This window comes from Podarcis melisellensis (genome assembly GCF_964234715.1).
Source record: "Podarcis melisellensis genome assembly, chromosome: 6".
Taxonomy (NCBI): domain Eukaryota; kingdom Metazoa; phylum Chordata; class Lepidosauria; order Squamata; family Lacertidae; genus Podarcis; species Podarcis melisellensis.
Genome location: NC_138538.1, coordinates 43693020 through 43710187, shown reverse-complemented (window position 1 = coordinate 43710187; position 17168 = coordinate 43693020). Strand labels below are relative to the sequence as shown.

The 17168-nt window shown below is 44.1% G+C and overlaps 1 protein-coding gene and 1 long non-coding RNA gene across 4 annotated transcripts in view; one reads left to right on the top strand and one right to left on the bottom strand.

The window, feature by feature from the left end:
- DEF6 (DEF6 guanine nucleotide exchange factor) overlaps positions 1 to 5776 on the top strand; it is a 44833-nt gene extending 39057 nt beyond the window's left edge. For all 3 annotated transcript variants that reach the window (XM_081915580.1, XM_081915582.1, XM_081915581.1), the window contains 4 exons: positions 91 to 257; positions 2232 to 2430; positions 4029 to 4119; positions 4824 to 5776. In XM_081915580.1, coding sequence (XP_081771706.1) covers positions 91 to 257; positions 2232 to 2430; positions 4029 to 4119; positions 4824 to 5029 — 663 coding nt within the window. In that variant the 3' untranslated portion in view covers positions 5030 to 5776. The remainder of the gene's footprint in view (positions 1 to 90; positions 258 to 2231; positions 2431 to 4028; positions 4120 to 4823) is intronic.
- Positions 5444 to 17168, bottom strand: part of LOC309372265 — a 73358-nt gene continuing 61633 nt past the window's right edge. The window contains exon 2 of the long non-coding RNA XR_014169440.1: positions 5444 to 8910. This is a non-coding gene — a long non-coding RNA (uncharacterized lncRNA). The remainder of the gene's footprint in view (positions 8911 to 17168) is intronic.

The window sequence follows — 17168 nt, the reverse complement described above, 5'->3', positions numbered from 1 at the left end:
TTGTAGGCTGCGTTTAGGTAGCTGATTCTGCCCCCTGCTGTTGGGCTGTGTACTCTACATACTAACCGCATGGTATTATTATACCTGCAGGCTCGTGCTAACATGCAGGCTGAGATGGTACTGAAGGAGGCAGAGGCAGAACGTCAGCGCAAGCGCATCACAGAACTGGAGGAGATGCAGCAACGACTCCAAGATGCTCTGCACCAGGAGGTTAAAGCTCGTCAGGATGAAGAGGCCGTGAGATATGCACAGGCCCGGTATGGATAATTAATGCTCAGCTTCCTTCAACTAGCTCTGGATATAATGTCCTTTGAAATAATTGTGAGATCCTTCAATGATGGTGGACTCATGTACTCCCTTGCCATCTACCTCTCTGGAAGAACTGGGAGCAATTCCAGGGCTGAGGCTTGCAGTTTGCTGTAACTATAATTTTGCAGGACACTACTATTTATGAGTGTAATTTTTCCAAGAAAAACTGAAGCCCCTTCAGGTGTTTTCATTTCACTTTATACACCTCTTACTGGGGGAAATCTGGAATTGGTATAGCTGATCTGTGCTAGTATCAACACAAATGTCCTCTACTGCACCATTTGCTATTATTATATTATATTATATTATATTATATTATATTATATTATATTATATTATATTATTAATTATATTATATTCCCATGCCATCAATGTATGTATACTTTACAAAGTATAAGACAATGGTTCCTGCACCAAGGAGCCTACAACAGAGGACGAGAAAGGAAATGGAGGCAGGGGTAAACAGAGAGGATATGCATCTATTTCAGCTGCATGTACTTTGGCTGAATTGCAGTGGGGTATAGATGAAGAAAAAGTATTAATAGAAAAGAGAGTTTTGAGGAGGGGTTTGAAGGAAGAGGGGTGACATGACATCTCTGAAGTCTTCTAGGAGGCAGTTAGCTGAAAGCAAAAAGAAGATTAAGAGAAACAGTGGAGTATTTTGAGGGAGCAGGAAACCGTCAGACAACAGGGCGGAGGTGCAAAGGTCATGGACAGGGACACATCAGAATAAGAGCAGAGAGATAAAATGGAGACTGGGCCTTGGAGGACTCTAAAAGAAAGGGCAGGGGATTTGTGCTGGATCTGGGAACAGACAGAAGGCAGCATAGGGATTTAAAGGGGGGCGTTGCATTGTCAGAGTGACAACAGAAGTGAATGAGTTTGACGACACAGTTCTGAATAGAGGTCAAGGTGAGACAGTGGAAAACTACACACGAGAGGATTGCACTAGGGCATTTGCTAAGGGGGTAGAGAGGAAGTTACAGTAGTTGATGGTGGACCGAATCTTGAGATCAAAAGAAAAAGGAGAGACATAGGTAAAGCCCCAGGCTTTGCAGAGATTTGAGATGGGACAAAACATTTCCCAGAAAACTCTTTCCCCAATATCTTCACCGTGTCCTAAGCAAGGATTCCCAGAATGGAGGCAGTTGCACACACTTCTTGCAAATCATACTGTTTTCCTTCACAGTTACATGGACTCTCCCTGTGTGTACTGGAACTGACCAGAGGCTTAAACAAGAAAATTTCTCATAGGCAGGGTTTGTGCTATAATTAGGCCAACTAGGCAGCTGCCTAGGGCACTGACCTCAGAAATGCACCGTACTGATCTTTGAGGGGCACAGATTGGTTTTTATTCTAACCTATACCTTTCTGATAATATATGACTTTTAGATTTTGAAAACAGTTTTTCAGAAATCAAACTTACAAGAACTTACATACGCTCAGCAGTGTTGCAAAAGAGACATACGGCTTGACAACTATATCCATTGAACATGCCCAAGTATCAGCACTTGACCTGAAGGAATTGGTGACAGCATTTGCAAAGGAAAAGGCGTGCAAAGTGAGATTTTGATGTGCCTGAAACCAAAACTTTTAAGAGACTTAAATTTTAACATCGCAGATGACAATATTATTCAAAATGATTTGTGTGCTAAACCATTTTCTTGTTTATTTGGGAAGGAAATTCAAAAACTGTTATATTACTTATTCTAGCAATTCAAAGTAAATTTAGCAGTTTCAAGCCTTGGGCTTTTCATTTTTTTCTACAAGACATCTGTTTTTGAAAATTGAAGTTATTTTTTTATTTTTTATTTTGCTGGGGAGTGGAAGTAGTTAGCCTGGCTTACAGGGCAACAAAATTGCCCGGCACCAGCATTGCTCATAGAGTGAAATGTAACTGACATCTTTTGCAATTTTGTTAGGTTGCTGAATGAAGAGGAGGAGAAATTGAAGCAGCTGATGAAGCTGAAGGAGGAGCAGGAGGAGTACATCATCAGAACCCAGCATGAAAAGCTGATCCTCAAGCAAGAGACGGAAAACAAGAGCAAGTTTCTGGAAGAGGCCCAACAGCAGCTGGAGGAAGTGAGAGTCAATAGAGAAAAGGTGGACCAGGATGTCATGGTGAGTGATGGAGCTGTCTCTGCTTCCCATTCTCTCTAGGAGAGTGTTACCGCCACAGAAACATCTTACTTAGCCACTGTCATTCCCACCTCCCCACTTGCTACTGCTCAAGATGGCAAGGTACAAACTACATGCTTAAAACAGTAACTGATTATAGCATTTGCATGGTGCAAAACTGGATCGTGCAATTCAAAAAGGGCTCAAGTTGCCTCTTTATGTAGTCTCCTTCCCAAAGCAAGACAATCTCTTCCCTGCTTCTTCCACACACAGACACACTTATTTACTGTTAGATCAAACTATCAAATCTGGGCCAAAGTAAATCACTAGCAGAAAACAGGTATGGTACACCTGTGAGAGAGAGCTCCAGAGATTTAGTTCCAGATGATGTACACCCTGTGAAATGCATCCCAGTACCTGTGGTGCCTTAAAAAGGAGACACTGTAGTTGTACTCCCTTGGACCAAGTTGGTGGACTCTACTTCATTAGAGGTTTTTAAGCAGAGTTTGGTTGTCATGGATGTTTTAGTTGTGATTACCCTCTGAATCCCTTCCAGTTCTTCAATTCTGTTTCTATGAAGCTAGCATTTTTTATAGTTATCAGCACTTCTCTGAAAATATTAGGTGACCAAATCTGCAGTCATATAGCAACTTAAAAAACAATAACCCCAAAGCAACTTACTGTGATTTATCATCAATTTCCCACCTGTTGCCTTTTGAGAGAGATTTTGGAATGAAAGATTATTCCTAAGTGCACTTGGCATAATGTTGGGATAATTGCACTTAAAGTACAGGATAGTAACCACATTTTGTATGAACAGTCCCCCTGGAAGGGCCCACTGCTCCTGGTTTTGTGCTGTCTTTACTGTATGCTTTGCTAATTATGTTAGAATGTTTGGGCTAGCAATGAAGAACATGGGAACTGCACTGTGTCCCATTAGTGCAAAGGATTTCCTCTCGTGCAATGTAATAATAATAATAATAATAATAATAATAATAATAATAATAATAATAATTTATTACTTATATCCCACCCATCTGGCTGGGCCTCCCCAGCCACTCTGGGCGGCTTCCAACAGAATATTAAAAATGTGATAAAAACATCAAACATTAAAACAGGGCTGCCTTCAGATGTCTTCTAAAAATCAGATAGTTTTTTATTTCCTTGACATCTGATGGGAGGACGTTCCACAGGGCGGGCACCATTACCAAGAAGGCCCTCTGCCTGGTTCCCTGTAACCTCACTTCTTGCAGTGAGGGAACCGCCAGAAGGCCTTTGGCGCTGGACCTCAGTGTCCGGGCAGAATGATAAATCTGTTCTAGGGGTTCCCCCAACTCTCTGGGGCAGATTTGGGAGGGTGTGGGGTGCACATGGGGAGTGGGAAAGTCCTGTTGCACAAGTTGAATTCCTTGCACTGACAGGATGCAGTAGTTGAATACCAGCCAGAGTTTTTATTGTAATTTGTACTTTATATTTTATCGCTTCTTTAGACTGCCCTGAGAACTTGGTTGGATAGGTTGTATATGAAGATAAGTATATACATTATTGTTAATTTGTGATGTTGCTTGATTGATTAGTGCTTTTTTCCTGTTTCATTGCAGTTGGCCCAGCGGAAGCTTCAACAGGCCAGCACCAATGTAAAGCATTGGAATGTTCAGATGAATCGACTGATGCACCCCATTGCACCAGGAGGTAAGTGACCGCATAAAGTATTTGCATTTGGAGCAAATACACAGCTAAATCTGATAACTGCAGCCAATTGACCCACTGCTTCAAACTTGCACACAGCTGTATCTGGTAGTTGTTTGCTTACCAGGGAATAATCTTGCATTGCAGAAAGTAATACCGGCGATTCTTTTTGATCTTCCTCCTAACTGTGCACAGAGGTCAGATCCCTCCAGGGTTTATGAGCCATGTTGTTGTTCTAAAGATCCTTTGTGCTCTTATACAAATAAAAATGTCCTTGTTTGGAACATTCTGCCTTGTTTGTTTGTTCAGTGGTACCTCGGAACTCAAACGTAATCCATTCCGGAAAAACATTCATGTTCCAAAAAGTTCGAGTTCCGAGGTGTGGCTTCCGATTGGCTGACAGCTAGGTTTTTTCACAGCAGAAGCCGCATCAGACATTCGTTTTTCTAGGAACGTTCGAAAACCGGAGCACTTACTTCTGAGCCGAAAGGTTCGAGAACGGAGCCATCGAGTTCCGAGCTGCCACTGTATCCCGTTCTGTTATTTACTGTGACTGCTAGGTTCCTCTGGAGACTAGCAGATTTAATTTGAACACACACATTCTTGCATGCGAATTCTTGAAGGTGCTTTGTTGCAACGATAGTGATGAGTTTATGCATGGCAATACTCTATTGTTGCTTCTAAGTGCTTTTGTTATCTCTTTCTAGAGAAACGTACAGTGGCGAGTGGAGGGTTCCCTGGTTTCAATCCCGCACTCCTGTCCAGGAGAGATTCCTCCCTCAAACTAAAGCAGAATCTGGAAAAGAAGAAATCTGATGCTATGAAGAATGGCAGCAAGGAAAACTTAAATGGGGAGATGGAGAAGCAGCTGCAGGCACCTGATAAAGATAATCCTAGCTCAGAAACCCTCTGAGTAGCTGCAGAAGCCAGGCCAACCCACTTGTTGAAATTTTGGGGCCGGGACGTAAACATCATGGCAGTTTAACAGTAACTATAGTATATACATATGAGCACTGGACAGATGTAAAGATTGTATAGGGAAGTATGATAAGAATTCTACTTTGTTAAGCCATGGGCTATGCTGGCAACTTGTTTAATATGCAAAAGCAGCACCTGATGTATATAAAATGGACAAACCAGAAGTTTCCTTATCCAAAATGCAGGAGTATGGTTCTTTGGGATTACAGTTCCCTCGAAGGTACACTTTATTTGGCCTCTGCAGAAGATGAAAGATCCTCATCACACTCTCATACTGGCATGAGGAATTTCAAACTGCTGTTGTTGCTGATAACTGCTGTAATGTGCCAAGATGTCTCATTCTTTTTAAAAACATTTTTTTTTTAATGGTAAAATATATATTGTGCTCCATTGTGGTTTGCAATATGTTGTTATAAACAGTCTGGGTCCTGCTTCTTTGGGACAATATTGGTTAATTTTCCACGTCTTTAATTAATTATTATTATTATTTGGCAGCTGAAGATACAGATATGGCCCAAGTTTATATAATGAATTCTGAAAATGTTACGTTTCTAACTTTTGAAACCAATGTGCAAGCCTTGTCAAAGAGTTGTTGAGAACAAACAAGTTGATGCTCAGTTTCCCTGAATCGCTGTGCAATGTAGACTATGAGTTTTAAATGAAATTTCTTTGTTTTTTGTTATCAAGCAAGCATTGTGAAAGATATATAGAGGGGGAAGGGCACTGGAGGAACTAGCACAGTTCTTTCGGGGGGGTGCTGCTGTGAGTTGTGTCATTCTGATTATGTTACAGGAATACGGCTGGTGTCCTAAGGAGAGTGTCTTATAAAAGCAACTGTAAATAGAATTTCCTGGTGCACAGTTGCGGGAAGGAAATGGAGAGGGGGAGAGAAGGGCTTGTGGAAGACGCAGAGGGAGAGTGAAGGAGAATGATACTGTGCTCCAGGGCAGCAAAAAATAATTCTAACTGAAAAACAGTAGTATTTTCAAAAGTGATCAAAGTGGGTGACTGAGTTTTCTCCATAACATGACATAGGGCTCATCCAGTCTTCCGCTTGTGGTGCCACTTTCCCCTGGGAGAACCCGATTTTTACTGCTGAATCAGAGGAAATGCCAATCAAGTTTTCTGTGGATTGACATTTGCTCTGATTCAGCGAGCGGGTTTCCCTGGGGAAAGCAGCGGGGCAAACAGAAAACCACTCTGCCCCATGCTCAGAAAGCAAGTGGCAAGTGGGAAACTGCTCAGATTCCTGTTTTTCTAGATGTGGGAGAAGTGGAAGTGTTAACCTAACCATAGAAACAAGTCCCACTGGATGCAGTGAGACTCTGCACTAAGTGCGCTTAGGCTGGCAGTCTAGGAGTCTGAAAGTTAACAATAGTTTCTCAGTTTCAAATGGTAAAAGAGAGCCACTGTAGCCTGCGGTATGCCCCCTCAATTCTTTTGTTCCATTTATCATCCATGACAAACAAGTTCTGCAGGGTTTTGAAGCACTATGGAAAGTTAGTAAAACCTGTTTGGCCACGGGTGGTAGCATGCCTACAACATGAGCAGTGATGGTTCTGACATATCTCCTTCAACCCTTTGGGAAACAGCTGCCAGGGTCTGGTCTCAATAAAAACAATCTATAATCTTTTCTACCAGTAGACAAATCAATATTGGGGAGAGGAATTCCAGCCTAGCCTTCTTCTCCCTGATAAGCTAGTTTTAGGTGTGCATAGATTGCCCCCCACCACAACCCCAGCAGCATTGATTCATGCTATTTCCCAACTGTAGTGGGAATGGGCAGGTGTTTTTTTTTTATGTCTACTGATTGTGTAAACTAGCTCATACATACGTGTTAATAAGGCATGAACAAGCAAAATGCACATACTGGGAGGTATTCGGCTGAGTTTTACTCAGCATAGAACCATTGAAATTAATGAAATTTATTAATATCATGAAATTTTATTGCTTAAAAACAAAACATCAGCAATCCCAGACCAGAGCCAAAGTGTAAGTAAATGTGTGATTAATTAATGATGAAACAAATAATCCTTCCTGAAATCAATGACTAAGTTAGATCCATTAATTTCAGTTGTCTCCTCCTTTGTTAAGTACCACTCACTGCCCTTGATACACAGTTTCTCAAATCTCTCCTGCTGTAGTATGAATTCATGAGGATGTGAATTTACTCAGAAGGCGATAGCAGTTAGAGCTGTATTCATCCTAGGTGAACGTACCGTCACCACAATGATTTCTTCCTACACAGTGAAGTGTTCTCCCGTTTCTTTCCTTTGTGCACCCCCAGCAGTTCCTCCAACCCTCCAGAGCATATTTGAAGATGGCTCAAGGAGAGGATGGGGAAAATATCACTGTGCTGGCACTTTCCCTTCAACTGGTGCAAGAATTTATTTGACTATCACCCTTATCTTTGGCAGAACTTACAAAGTGGTGTGTGTATAAGAGAGACAGCAGGGAGGGGGGCTACAATCAGTCATTTTTTCTTCATAGCAGGTGATAAAACTGCAAACTGACAGCTAGTTCATGGGATTTAGCTATGTCCATATAGAGCAGGATTGTCTGCTCTGACTGGTAGCATCTCTCCAGAGTCCCAAGCCTTTCCCATCACCTTCTACTACTTGGTCCTTTTTTCTTTTCTATATTTACAAGAGTTGCCAGGGCTTGAATCAGGGACCTTAAGCACTTCATAATAACATTTTTTCTCTCTCATCACAGAGATATAGACTACCACATTGGCCAATGAGGGCAGAAATTGCTGTTTTGCATCTCCTTGCTTTTGGGCAATTAAACATTTCTCATGCCTTAATAGTTCAGCAATGAGATTTCCTAGAGGGCCCTCTTTATCCCTCAAAGTAGCCTAAGCAAGTTCAGCTGCCACATTTGCCGTTGCCTCCACATCCTTCTGTTGCCCCTGGATATATGTATACACCATACACTTAAAGTATGCGACTTACTTGAAATAATTCTATGATCCTACAAATTGTAGTTTAAGGGCGTTGCATCTGGGGAGGAGGTGAACTACAGTTTCCATGATTCATGTAGGAAACAGCCACTATAGATGTATTTTGTTTGGACTTACTTTATCTCTTCTCAAGAAATGAAGCTGAACTTGCTTTCTACCTCATTACAGGTGGGAGCTACAATTGGCCTTATAAAACCACATTTCTTATTTTCAGCTAAAACAACACTGAGCAAAGCTGTTTCTGGTCTCTTCATTTCTGGTCCTGCTATGCTGACATCAGAAAAGAAACTCCTTGCATCAGCTTTTTTCCTGAGTGCTTCCTCTGCTGAAACACCACACACCTGCTTCTCCTGTTACTGCTTATCTAGATGATCAGTAAAAGCATGCTTGAAGGAGAGAACACTAAAGCATGATCCCTAGTTCACATATGATAGATGGTGGTGGGTGCAGGGAATAGCCACACTGTTGCTTGCTCCCTTTCTTGGGTTTTTATTTTTTAAGCTATCCTGGTAGTTGTGTACTTTTGCATAACAGAGACCACACAGGTTGGAAAACTTAAATGTACATATATATTGTTAAATGTGAAAGGTTTGCGGAATGAAACAATACTGGGGGAAAGTTGGTAACAGGTCGCCAAATGGTACAGGCATGCAAAGTACCACTTTCTGAAGCTGGGCAGCTGAATTCCTAACTTGAAAGGAGATATCTGGTACCTTCTGTAACAGATTTTCAAGGCCAGAGCCACTTTCATCTTACAGCAGGCTGCTGCCTAGATCCCCACAATCAATTATATATTCTATTACAGTGGTACCTCGGGTTAAGTACTTAATTTGTTCCGGAGGTCCGTTCTTAACCTGAAACTGCTCTTAACCTGAAGCACCACTTTAGCTAATGGGGCCTCCTGCTGCTGCCGCGGCGCCGGAGCACGATTTCTGTTCTCATCCTGAAGCAAAGTTCTTAACCCGAGGTATTAATTCTGGGTTAGCGGAGTCTGTAACCTGAAGCGTATGTAACCTGAAGCGTATGTAACCCGAGGTACCACTGTACATATTTTGGAAAGTTGTTTGTCTGTTTGGACACCTCTTAAGATATCATAACTAAATTTTGCATGGTTCCTGAGATCAAGGAGCAGGTTTTTGTCCATGTTTGGATACAGTTAGATGCTGTTATGATGGACTGAAATTTTGAAATTGCACTGTCAGTGATTTTAACCACTGATTTCAAAACACCACTGATTTGGGTGAGGGGAGCAGTGTTCTTAGAATTCCCGAGCAACACCAGGTACAAGGCTGCTAGTTTGAGAAAGACAGAAGAAAACTGAATGTGGTAAAAGTTTTTAAGGACCTGCATTTTCTTAGCTGGATTTTCCTTCCTTCCTTTGTGTGTGTGATAAAAGTGGAGAAACTTAGAAGGTATTTTGGAGGTGTTCTAGTCCAGTGCCCTGCTCAGTGCTGGGTGCCTCAGTTGTCAAAGGCCAAGGCAAGAATCTTAAGAGTTGGAAGGGACCCTGAGGATCATCTAGTCCCTGCAATGCAGGAATATGCAACTGTAACATAAGTGGATCAAAACTGTGACCTTGACATTATCAGCACCTTGCTCTATCCATGCAACAACAGGAGCCCTGATAAATGATCATGCAGTCTATACTCAAGTTCATCTAGTGAAGGTGAGTCCACCAAGCCCATCTGTTTCACTGCCAGACAGCTCCTACTGTTAAGACATTTCTCCTAATGACTTGCCGAAAGCTGCCTCTTTGCAATTTTGGTCCATTAGTTCTACCCTATCCTCTGGAACATCAGAGAACACGTTTGCTCTTTCCACTGTGTGACAGCCTTTTGGATATTTGAAATCAACTCTCATGTCTCTGCTTAATTTTCTCCAGACTAAACATACTCAGTTCCATACCTGCACACTGAGAACAACTCTTATGCCACAGTAAATCTGTAAGTCTTTAGTGTGCCATAAAACTCTTTTGTGTGTTTGCTGTAGCCTGCCTTATCCTCTGGAACAATTCAAGGTGTGGCTGATGATCAAACTGTTCCTTTCTGGCTTTCTGCCCTGCAGAAAAGGTAGCCAGAAATCAGTGTGTGGGAGAAAGTGGAAGAAATATTTTTCTTCCTTCCATGCCCCGTTCTCTGCCTTTCCACCATCTACAATGGTTCTGATCCTTGACAAGCTTGCTTAGCTTCCCAGTAGTATTCAGAATGGTAAAGTCAAAGAAGAGAGGCAGGCAGGAGAGTAACAGTTAACTTACACTTGGCTACCACTTCAAAGTCTGGAGACAATAAAGGGCTAAGGAGTAGTCAAGTATACCTTAGCAGGACACTTGATAGTGCAGAAGTGGAGCATTGAGGTGTAGGGCCTAGGAAGAGATGAGTGAGTCTCCTGGGGCAGAGCAATCCATAGGGGGGGGGGGTACCATGGCTGAGAAGGCATGCTCACTACTCACAGCTCACCTAAATTCATAGGGAAGGGCATGTGGTGAAGGATACTGTACCAGGGTGACTTTACCTGTGGAGGCCAATAGTAAAATTTTAATTTGCTTATATATGCTGTTCCCCACTTCCCAACACTGAAATAAGTCCAGGGCAGGGGCAGTTGTACATAACTTCCTTTGAATGAGAGGGTACACCAGAGACTTCAAAGTGCCTTTGTAATATTTGTATTTAAAAATATAAAAGCAGAACCTATTATAATTAGGCTTCTAAAAAGCAGAACCACAACTGCTAATCCTGTTTCACATTTTTAAAGAGCAACTGCACCCCAAGGATATAGCCAGCTCCAGCTATAAAAACTTCCATCTCTGCCTCCCAAGTCTGCAAACTGCTTCATGTCCTCTCCCCCAATTTCAAATTCTGAGGTGGTTAAGGAACTATTCAGACCTTCTATGAAGTCTTTGCTCCTTCATCAAATGATATTTTAGGCAACACCATAGTATTAGGCACATTCACAATAATTCCTATTTCTCATTACACCTCCTAAGTTTAATGAAACAATTTCTAAGGTGACATATATATTTAAAACTTTTATGAGCATGTCACTTGGATTAACGAGATTTCCTTCCCAAACAGGCCACTATCAATTGCCTCAGTTGGAAATCCAGACTTTCATTCGTGCCACAATTTGCAGGCACAAGTCTCTGCTTTTCAGATGTGGGTCCAAGCAGCTTTTTTTTTCATGCCGCTTTCCCCGGAAAAACCCGTTGTTTATCACTGAATCGGAACAAATGTCAATCCACAGAAAACCCAATAGACATTTGTTCTATTTCAGAGGTAAACAGTGGTTTTACCTAGCAGGACCAAAAGAAAAACCATACACACCACTCGGACCCACTCATACATGCACCCTTTAAAGATGGGTGGGGTATAAATAATTAATTATTATTAATTTTTAAATTATTATATTTCAAATCAAAGGTTTCCTTTATTTCTATGCTTTGGTGACTCTGCTATTTTCCTAGTCTTGTCCTATTGCCATTCACTCCATGAAATTTAGAATTCTAGATACGATGGTTTGCTCATACTATGTTGTTTTCACTCTCAGAAACTGCTTTTAGAAAGATCAGAGGTAAAAGCCCAATATTTCCTTCTAATTGACATTTTGATTTGCAGGGAGTCACTAATGCAGCCACATCGTGTAGGTAGTTCTTCAAATATGTTTCCCTTATCCCGAATAGCTTGGTTGGGGATACCCTGAAAGGTGGCAAAATGTAGAACTCTCTCCTTTCCCAGTTAAGGATGATGTAATGGAGGTGTCTTTGTGTGCAGAGGAACTGACAGAAGAAGAGAGATGGGAAGCTGAGTTTAGTCTCTGTAAGTGTCTTGGGGTGCTAGGTGTCTCCCAGAAGATCTGCTGTGGGAGCAGCGGACTGTGACTTCATTAGAGTGCCTAAGCTATGTCTCCACCCACACTCAACCTGTATATGTATGTAAATAAATGCAAAGATTACAAAACACTAATAAGCCTCCAGTGACATCTTTCCACAGGGAATCAGACTTGGATAAGCACAGTGGCCCCATTTACGGGTTCACAATACTGTATTAAGTAGCAGTAAATTGCCGCTGTGTATGTGTCAACTACTTCTGTGTCCTGTTGCCTGTGCTTGTAACAGGGTGAGGAGAAGAGTTGGGAAGTATTTGTCAATTTCAGTTCTCTCGGTTTCTCATTTTTCTTTTCTTAAATTCAGTTTTCCACATTTCTGCAGCAATTTTGTCTGTGTTTCAGTTCCTGTGTTTCAATTCCGTGTAGTGTGAATTTCAGGAAGTGTGGATTTGATACTTGCTTTTAAATCTGAACTGATTCCGATTTCTCCCCGATCCCTAGGAGGGGAAGCATGCGGCTTTCCAGGCAGGCCTAAATCCAGCCCCCTCTCTTTTATATATATAGAAATTAGCCAGTGGTCTTAGGCTGATCTAAAATGCACACGGCACAGTAATGTTAATGAATATGAAGATCTACCACCACCACTTTCCTAACATACAAGTACATCATCCTAACGAGGTTTCTTTTTCGTCTGAAATTATTTAATGTTATAGAATACATGGACGTATAAAGCTGCTTTACACTAACTTAGACCACTGGTCCATCCAGCTCAGTACTGTCAACATTGTCAGCTGCTCACCAGGGTTTAAGGCAGCAGCAGCAGCCTTCTGCATCCTTAACTGGGGACATGGGCATAGCTAGGGCAGCTGCCCCCCTAAATCAAGTAAATAAATTTTAATAAAAGCTCGGTCTGCCCCCCCCATAAATAAACCCAGGCTATGGGGGTGCTGGCACCTCCTGCATGCAAAGCAGATACTCATATACCCCCTTGAGTTCAGTGGGGCTTATTCCACGGAATAAGAGCATCCTCAATGGGTTGCAATAGCCTCGGCGATGCCTTCTACACCGCGACCAGAGGCAGAAACTGACGCAAGTCCCTTGCCCTGTTTGCATCCGCCTGACCGATGTCGGAGACGGGCGCTTCCGCTTGAGGGACTCTCCGCCCTCGGACGGCCGCTTCCATGGAAGAACCCGCTACCACCGGGGCAGGAGGTAGCCAGCCACAGGGTTGGCCTCCTTTGCTGACGAGAGAGAGAAAACCTTCTCTCCTCAGGGGGGGGGCGGGAACGGGCTTGGGCCGTCGTCGTGGCGATATGCTAATACCTCCCTCGCGCCTCTGACTGGCCAACGGGGGTGGCGATGCGGGGTGACGCCAGGCCCAGCGCGCGTGACGCGAGCGAGCGAGCGAGAGGGTGGGCGGGGACAAAAAAAAAAAAGAAGGGAGAGATTGCTGTGGTTGTCGGGCCGGGCTGGGGTTTCTCATGACAAAAGTTCTGCGCCGAGGGCGGCCGGGGAGCGCGCGCCCTTCGTGGCCGGCAGGTGAGGTGGCGGGCGAAGCGGGCGGAGAAGGGACGGGGGGGGGAGTTCTGTGTGGCGCCTCGCGAGACGGGGGCTTGGCGAGGGGGGGAGGTTGTCGGTGCCCTGGGGTATCTGCCGAGGCCTGTCCGCCTCCGGGGTGCCCAGTGGCCGCTGCTCCGGGTCAGCTGCAGCTGAGCTTGGCCCCGTTGCCTGGCTGCGTGCCTTGCCCGGTGACACCAGCACCCCCCCTTCCCCCTCTCAGGCTTTGGGGGAAGGATGGAGGCACACGGCACAGGACAGCTGGTGCTCCCTTGCCCCTTCCTCCCGTCCCCCACCCCTCTTGGAAGGAGGGGGGAAGAAAACAAAAAAGGAAAACCTGCGTCTTAGCTTTTCCTTCCCTCCAGCCCAGTCCTAGGTTATGCTGCTTCCTGGGCAACTCGCCCCCAACAACAAACCCCCATTCTCCAAAATCCACACCCCACCCACCAAAGCGAGTGGCGGATCGGGCGTGCTTGTAGCATGCTGTGGAGGATCGGGCCCCGTGGCGTTGCATGATCCGCTGCTTCCTCTCCTTGCTTGCTTGCCCTCTTCCCTCTACATTGGAAGTAGAGAGGGTGAGGATTGGACTTGCTGGGCCCAGTCCCCTTTGCCTGGTGTGTCCCCCAAGGGAGTGGCAGCAGTATCCCCTCCTCACCCTTTCCCCTTCCCATTCAGAGGCAGATGGCAAAAGGGCAGCTGATGCTACTACCTTTCCCAGCAAAGTAGGGAAGTGAGTGGCAGTGGCAGGGACCAGCTGACGCTGCCTGTAGGGAGGTGCAATGATAAAGGGCTGGGCACGCCACCCAGTCAAAGAGTGAAGGTAGCTGCTGTTGCCTTTGCCCACTCTCCTCTGTAGATGGCACTGCGGAGAGAAGTTGAGCCAACCGAGATGCCCAGAGAAAATAGTGGCTATCCTGGCAGGAGTAGCTTGCCTACTGTGTTGGGGAGGAGAAGGCTCTGCAACACTTTCTGAGCTATCACCTCAACCCTCTTGCCCTCTCTAGGGGGTGCAGTACTGTAGGTTTTACCCAGTCCTCACTACTTGGGAACCCAGAATAGTTAAAGTCAGCTGGCTCTGCATGGAATAGTTGCCTTATCCTCTCTCTCTGGGTGGCACGTCAATGGGAATTGGGGCCAGGGACTCCAATCCTTATTCTCCCTACTGTGGTGACAAGAGGGACAAAGAGAAAAGAACAAACAAGCTGAGGGGGGCAGCTTATCCCCCCCAGTGGCACCATGAAGACCAGTCCTTCCTTCCTAGCATGCTGCCCAGAGAGAGCAACCATGATCTGCCACCTCTGCCCAGCTGGTTATCCTCTTTTTAGTAGTGTAGTGGGCTGCATTGCTTTGATGGGGTCTTGAGAAGGATGAAGGAAAGTGGAAGCATGTGCTGGCAAACAGTCATACTACTAAGCTACAGAGGAGAAAAAACCCAAAGAACAGCTGTGATAGGAAGAGACAGAATAGTAGATTTGTGCTTCATTCTATTCTTATCCTAATATAGTTTTATCTTAGCCTGATATTCAAGATAAATTTAGAGTACTGAGTGGACTAAATAAAATACATTCCTGATTATGATATTTGATTCTAAATAACTTTTTTTAATGGAAAGAGATGTTTTAAAATAACATTAGTTATTGCCCTTTATTATTTGACAGTTGGAATAGTGATAAAATTATCCTTGCTAAAGTTCTTCAGGGATAGCTCTGCCGGTAGATCATGAGACTCTTAATCTCAGTGTTGTGGGTTTAAGCCCCATGTTGGGTGAAAGATTCCTACATTGCAGGGGTTGGATTAGATGACCCTTGTGGTCCCTTCCAACTCTGCAATTCTATGATGTTAAAAAGGTTTTGAAGATAATGCTGTCGTCTTTGATAGTTGCTGCTTCCTGAATTTTATTAAAGTAAAAGGTATAAGTAAATGTTCTGGTTTGCTTCTGGTTTTGGTGCATATCTTGTGAAAAATCGCTAAACCAAAGATGGTGAAGCTCCCATCTGTGGGCCAAACTGGGCCCAGCACAGAGTTCCAGACCCAGTTTGGTCCTTGAGGACACCTCCAAACCACCCACACCTGGCCTATATGTGACATTAGGTGTTGGGCTGGTACAGACATGCCTTCAAATGAACATTGGGGAGCTTAACCTGTAAGTTCCTGATTATTCCTTTGTTTGGAGCAAAGGACTCTCCCATTACCCATAATGACATCATGGGATTGGCAAGTGGGTTGTCCTGTTAAATCTGTCAAAGTTGGCCTGCTGGTTGGCGAAAAAGGTTCCCCACCCTTGCCCAAAGCCTTTATTAAAGTTGAGACAGATTCACATGATGCTTGGAGGTGTTTATACAGATTCACAATGTGTCCATGATACTTATCTGTTACATGCATGCAAAATTAGCATGGGGAGGAAGCTATAAGGCAGACTGGCCAGCAATGTGATAATGTTAGCCTTAACCCAGCATCAATCAGTCCCTCAAAGCAACAGCAGACTTCCGATACTATTTCTTACCAGACAGCTGCAAGGACTCAACTTGCTCTCTTTTCCTGGATATATTTAAACTACTACAGACATACCTCGTGTTGCGTTAGGTTCATGTTGCGTCTTTCGGCTTGCAAACGCGGCAAACCTGGAAGTGTATACTTCCAAGTTTCCCCACACACGCACATGCAGAAGCGCTCTATTGTGCTCCGTGCTTGCACAGAAACGCCACTCTAGTTGCATACTTTTTGGGGTGTGAACGACACCCCGGAATGGATCGTGTCCACAACTAGAGGTACCACTGTATACCTAACTTTTCGGTTCCCACACGGGAACATGGGATGTGATGCAAACATTCTAGTGGCTTTGTGGTAGCCACCAGCCATCAAAAGAAATTGAGCAAATACCTTAAAAGTTACTTAGCTACACAAGACCTGGACAGGAGGATCTGTGGGCCTTCCAAATCAACCCCATCCAGCATGGTCAGTGATCAAAGATAGTGGGAGTTATAGTCCAACAGTGTTTGGTAGACTAACAAGTTTCCCACCCCTGGCCTAGTAAGAAGGTCATTCTCAAGCTTTGCATGACAGAAAATACCACTAACAGGAACCAAATTTTGAATTGAGCAATGAAGGGCCAGCGTCATTGTCTGAAACTTATCACAAGGGAGTGAGTCAGTGGACAAGGTCAAAGGGTTCTTTAACTTCTTTCTCCCCAGCATCAACAGTGAATGCTCAAAACCTCTCCTTAATAAGCACCTTAGCTCATTCTGTCCATGAGCTAAGACAATGGAAAACAACATTGAGCACTGAGGGATAGAAAACACATATAAACTTCGGTTTTGTTCACAATTTGGGAGGTGTAGGGCAAGGGTCCTTGTTTTCTCTCTTGTGATAAGAGGGGACCCATACTTTATGTTCACTTCTAGGTATTTTTATATTTCTTTTGTCTCTCTAAGGAGCTGAGAACATACTTCTCTCCTCTCCTGTTCTATCCTAATAGCAATCCTGTGAGACAGCTGAAACTTAGAGAGTTGTGTGAGTAGAGTTCAGAGCTAACAAGTGAGCTTCATTGATGAACAGGGAATTGAGGTCACATTTCCTAGGTCTTATTCTGACACCTGACTATTACCTGCTTCACCACACTTGAAATGTTCCCTCAGCCTCCTCTCCTCGCCCCTCTCCTTGGAAGTCCTCTGGGCTGCCGCAGCTGCTGCCCCTGGTCTCTGAGCTGCCCCCCTGCCCCAAAGAGAGGTGCCTC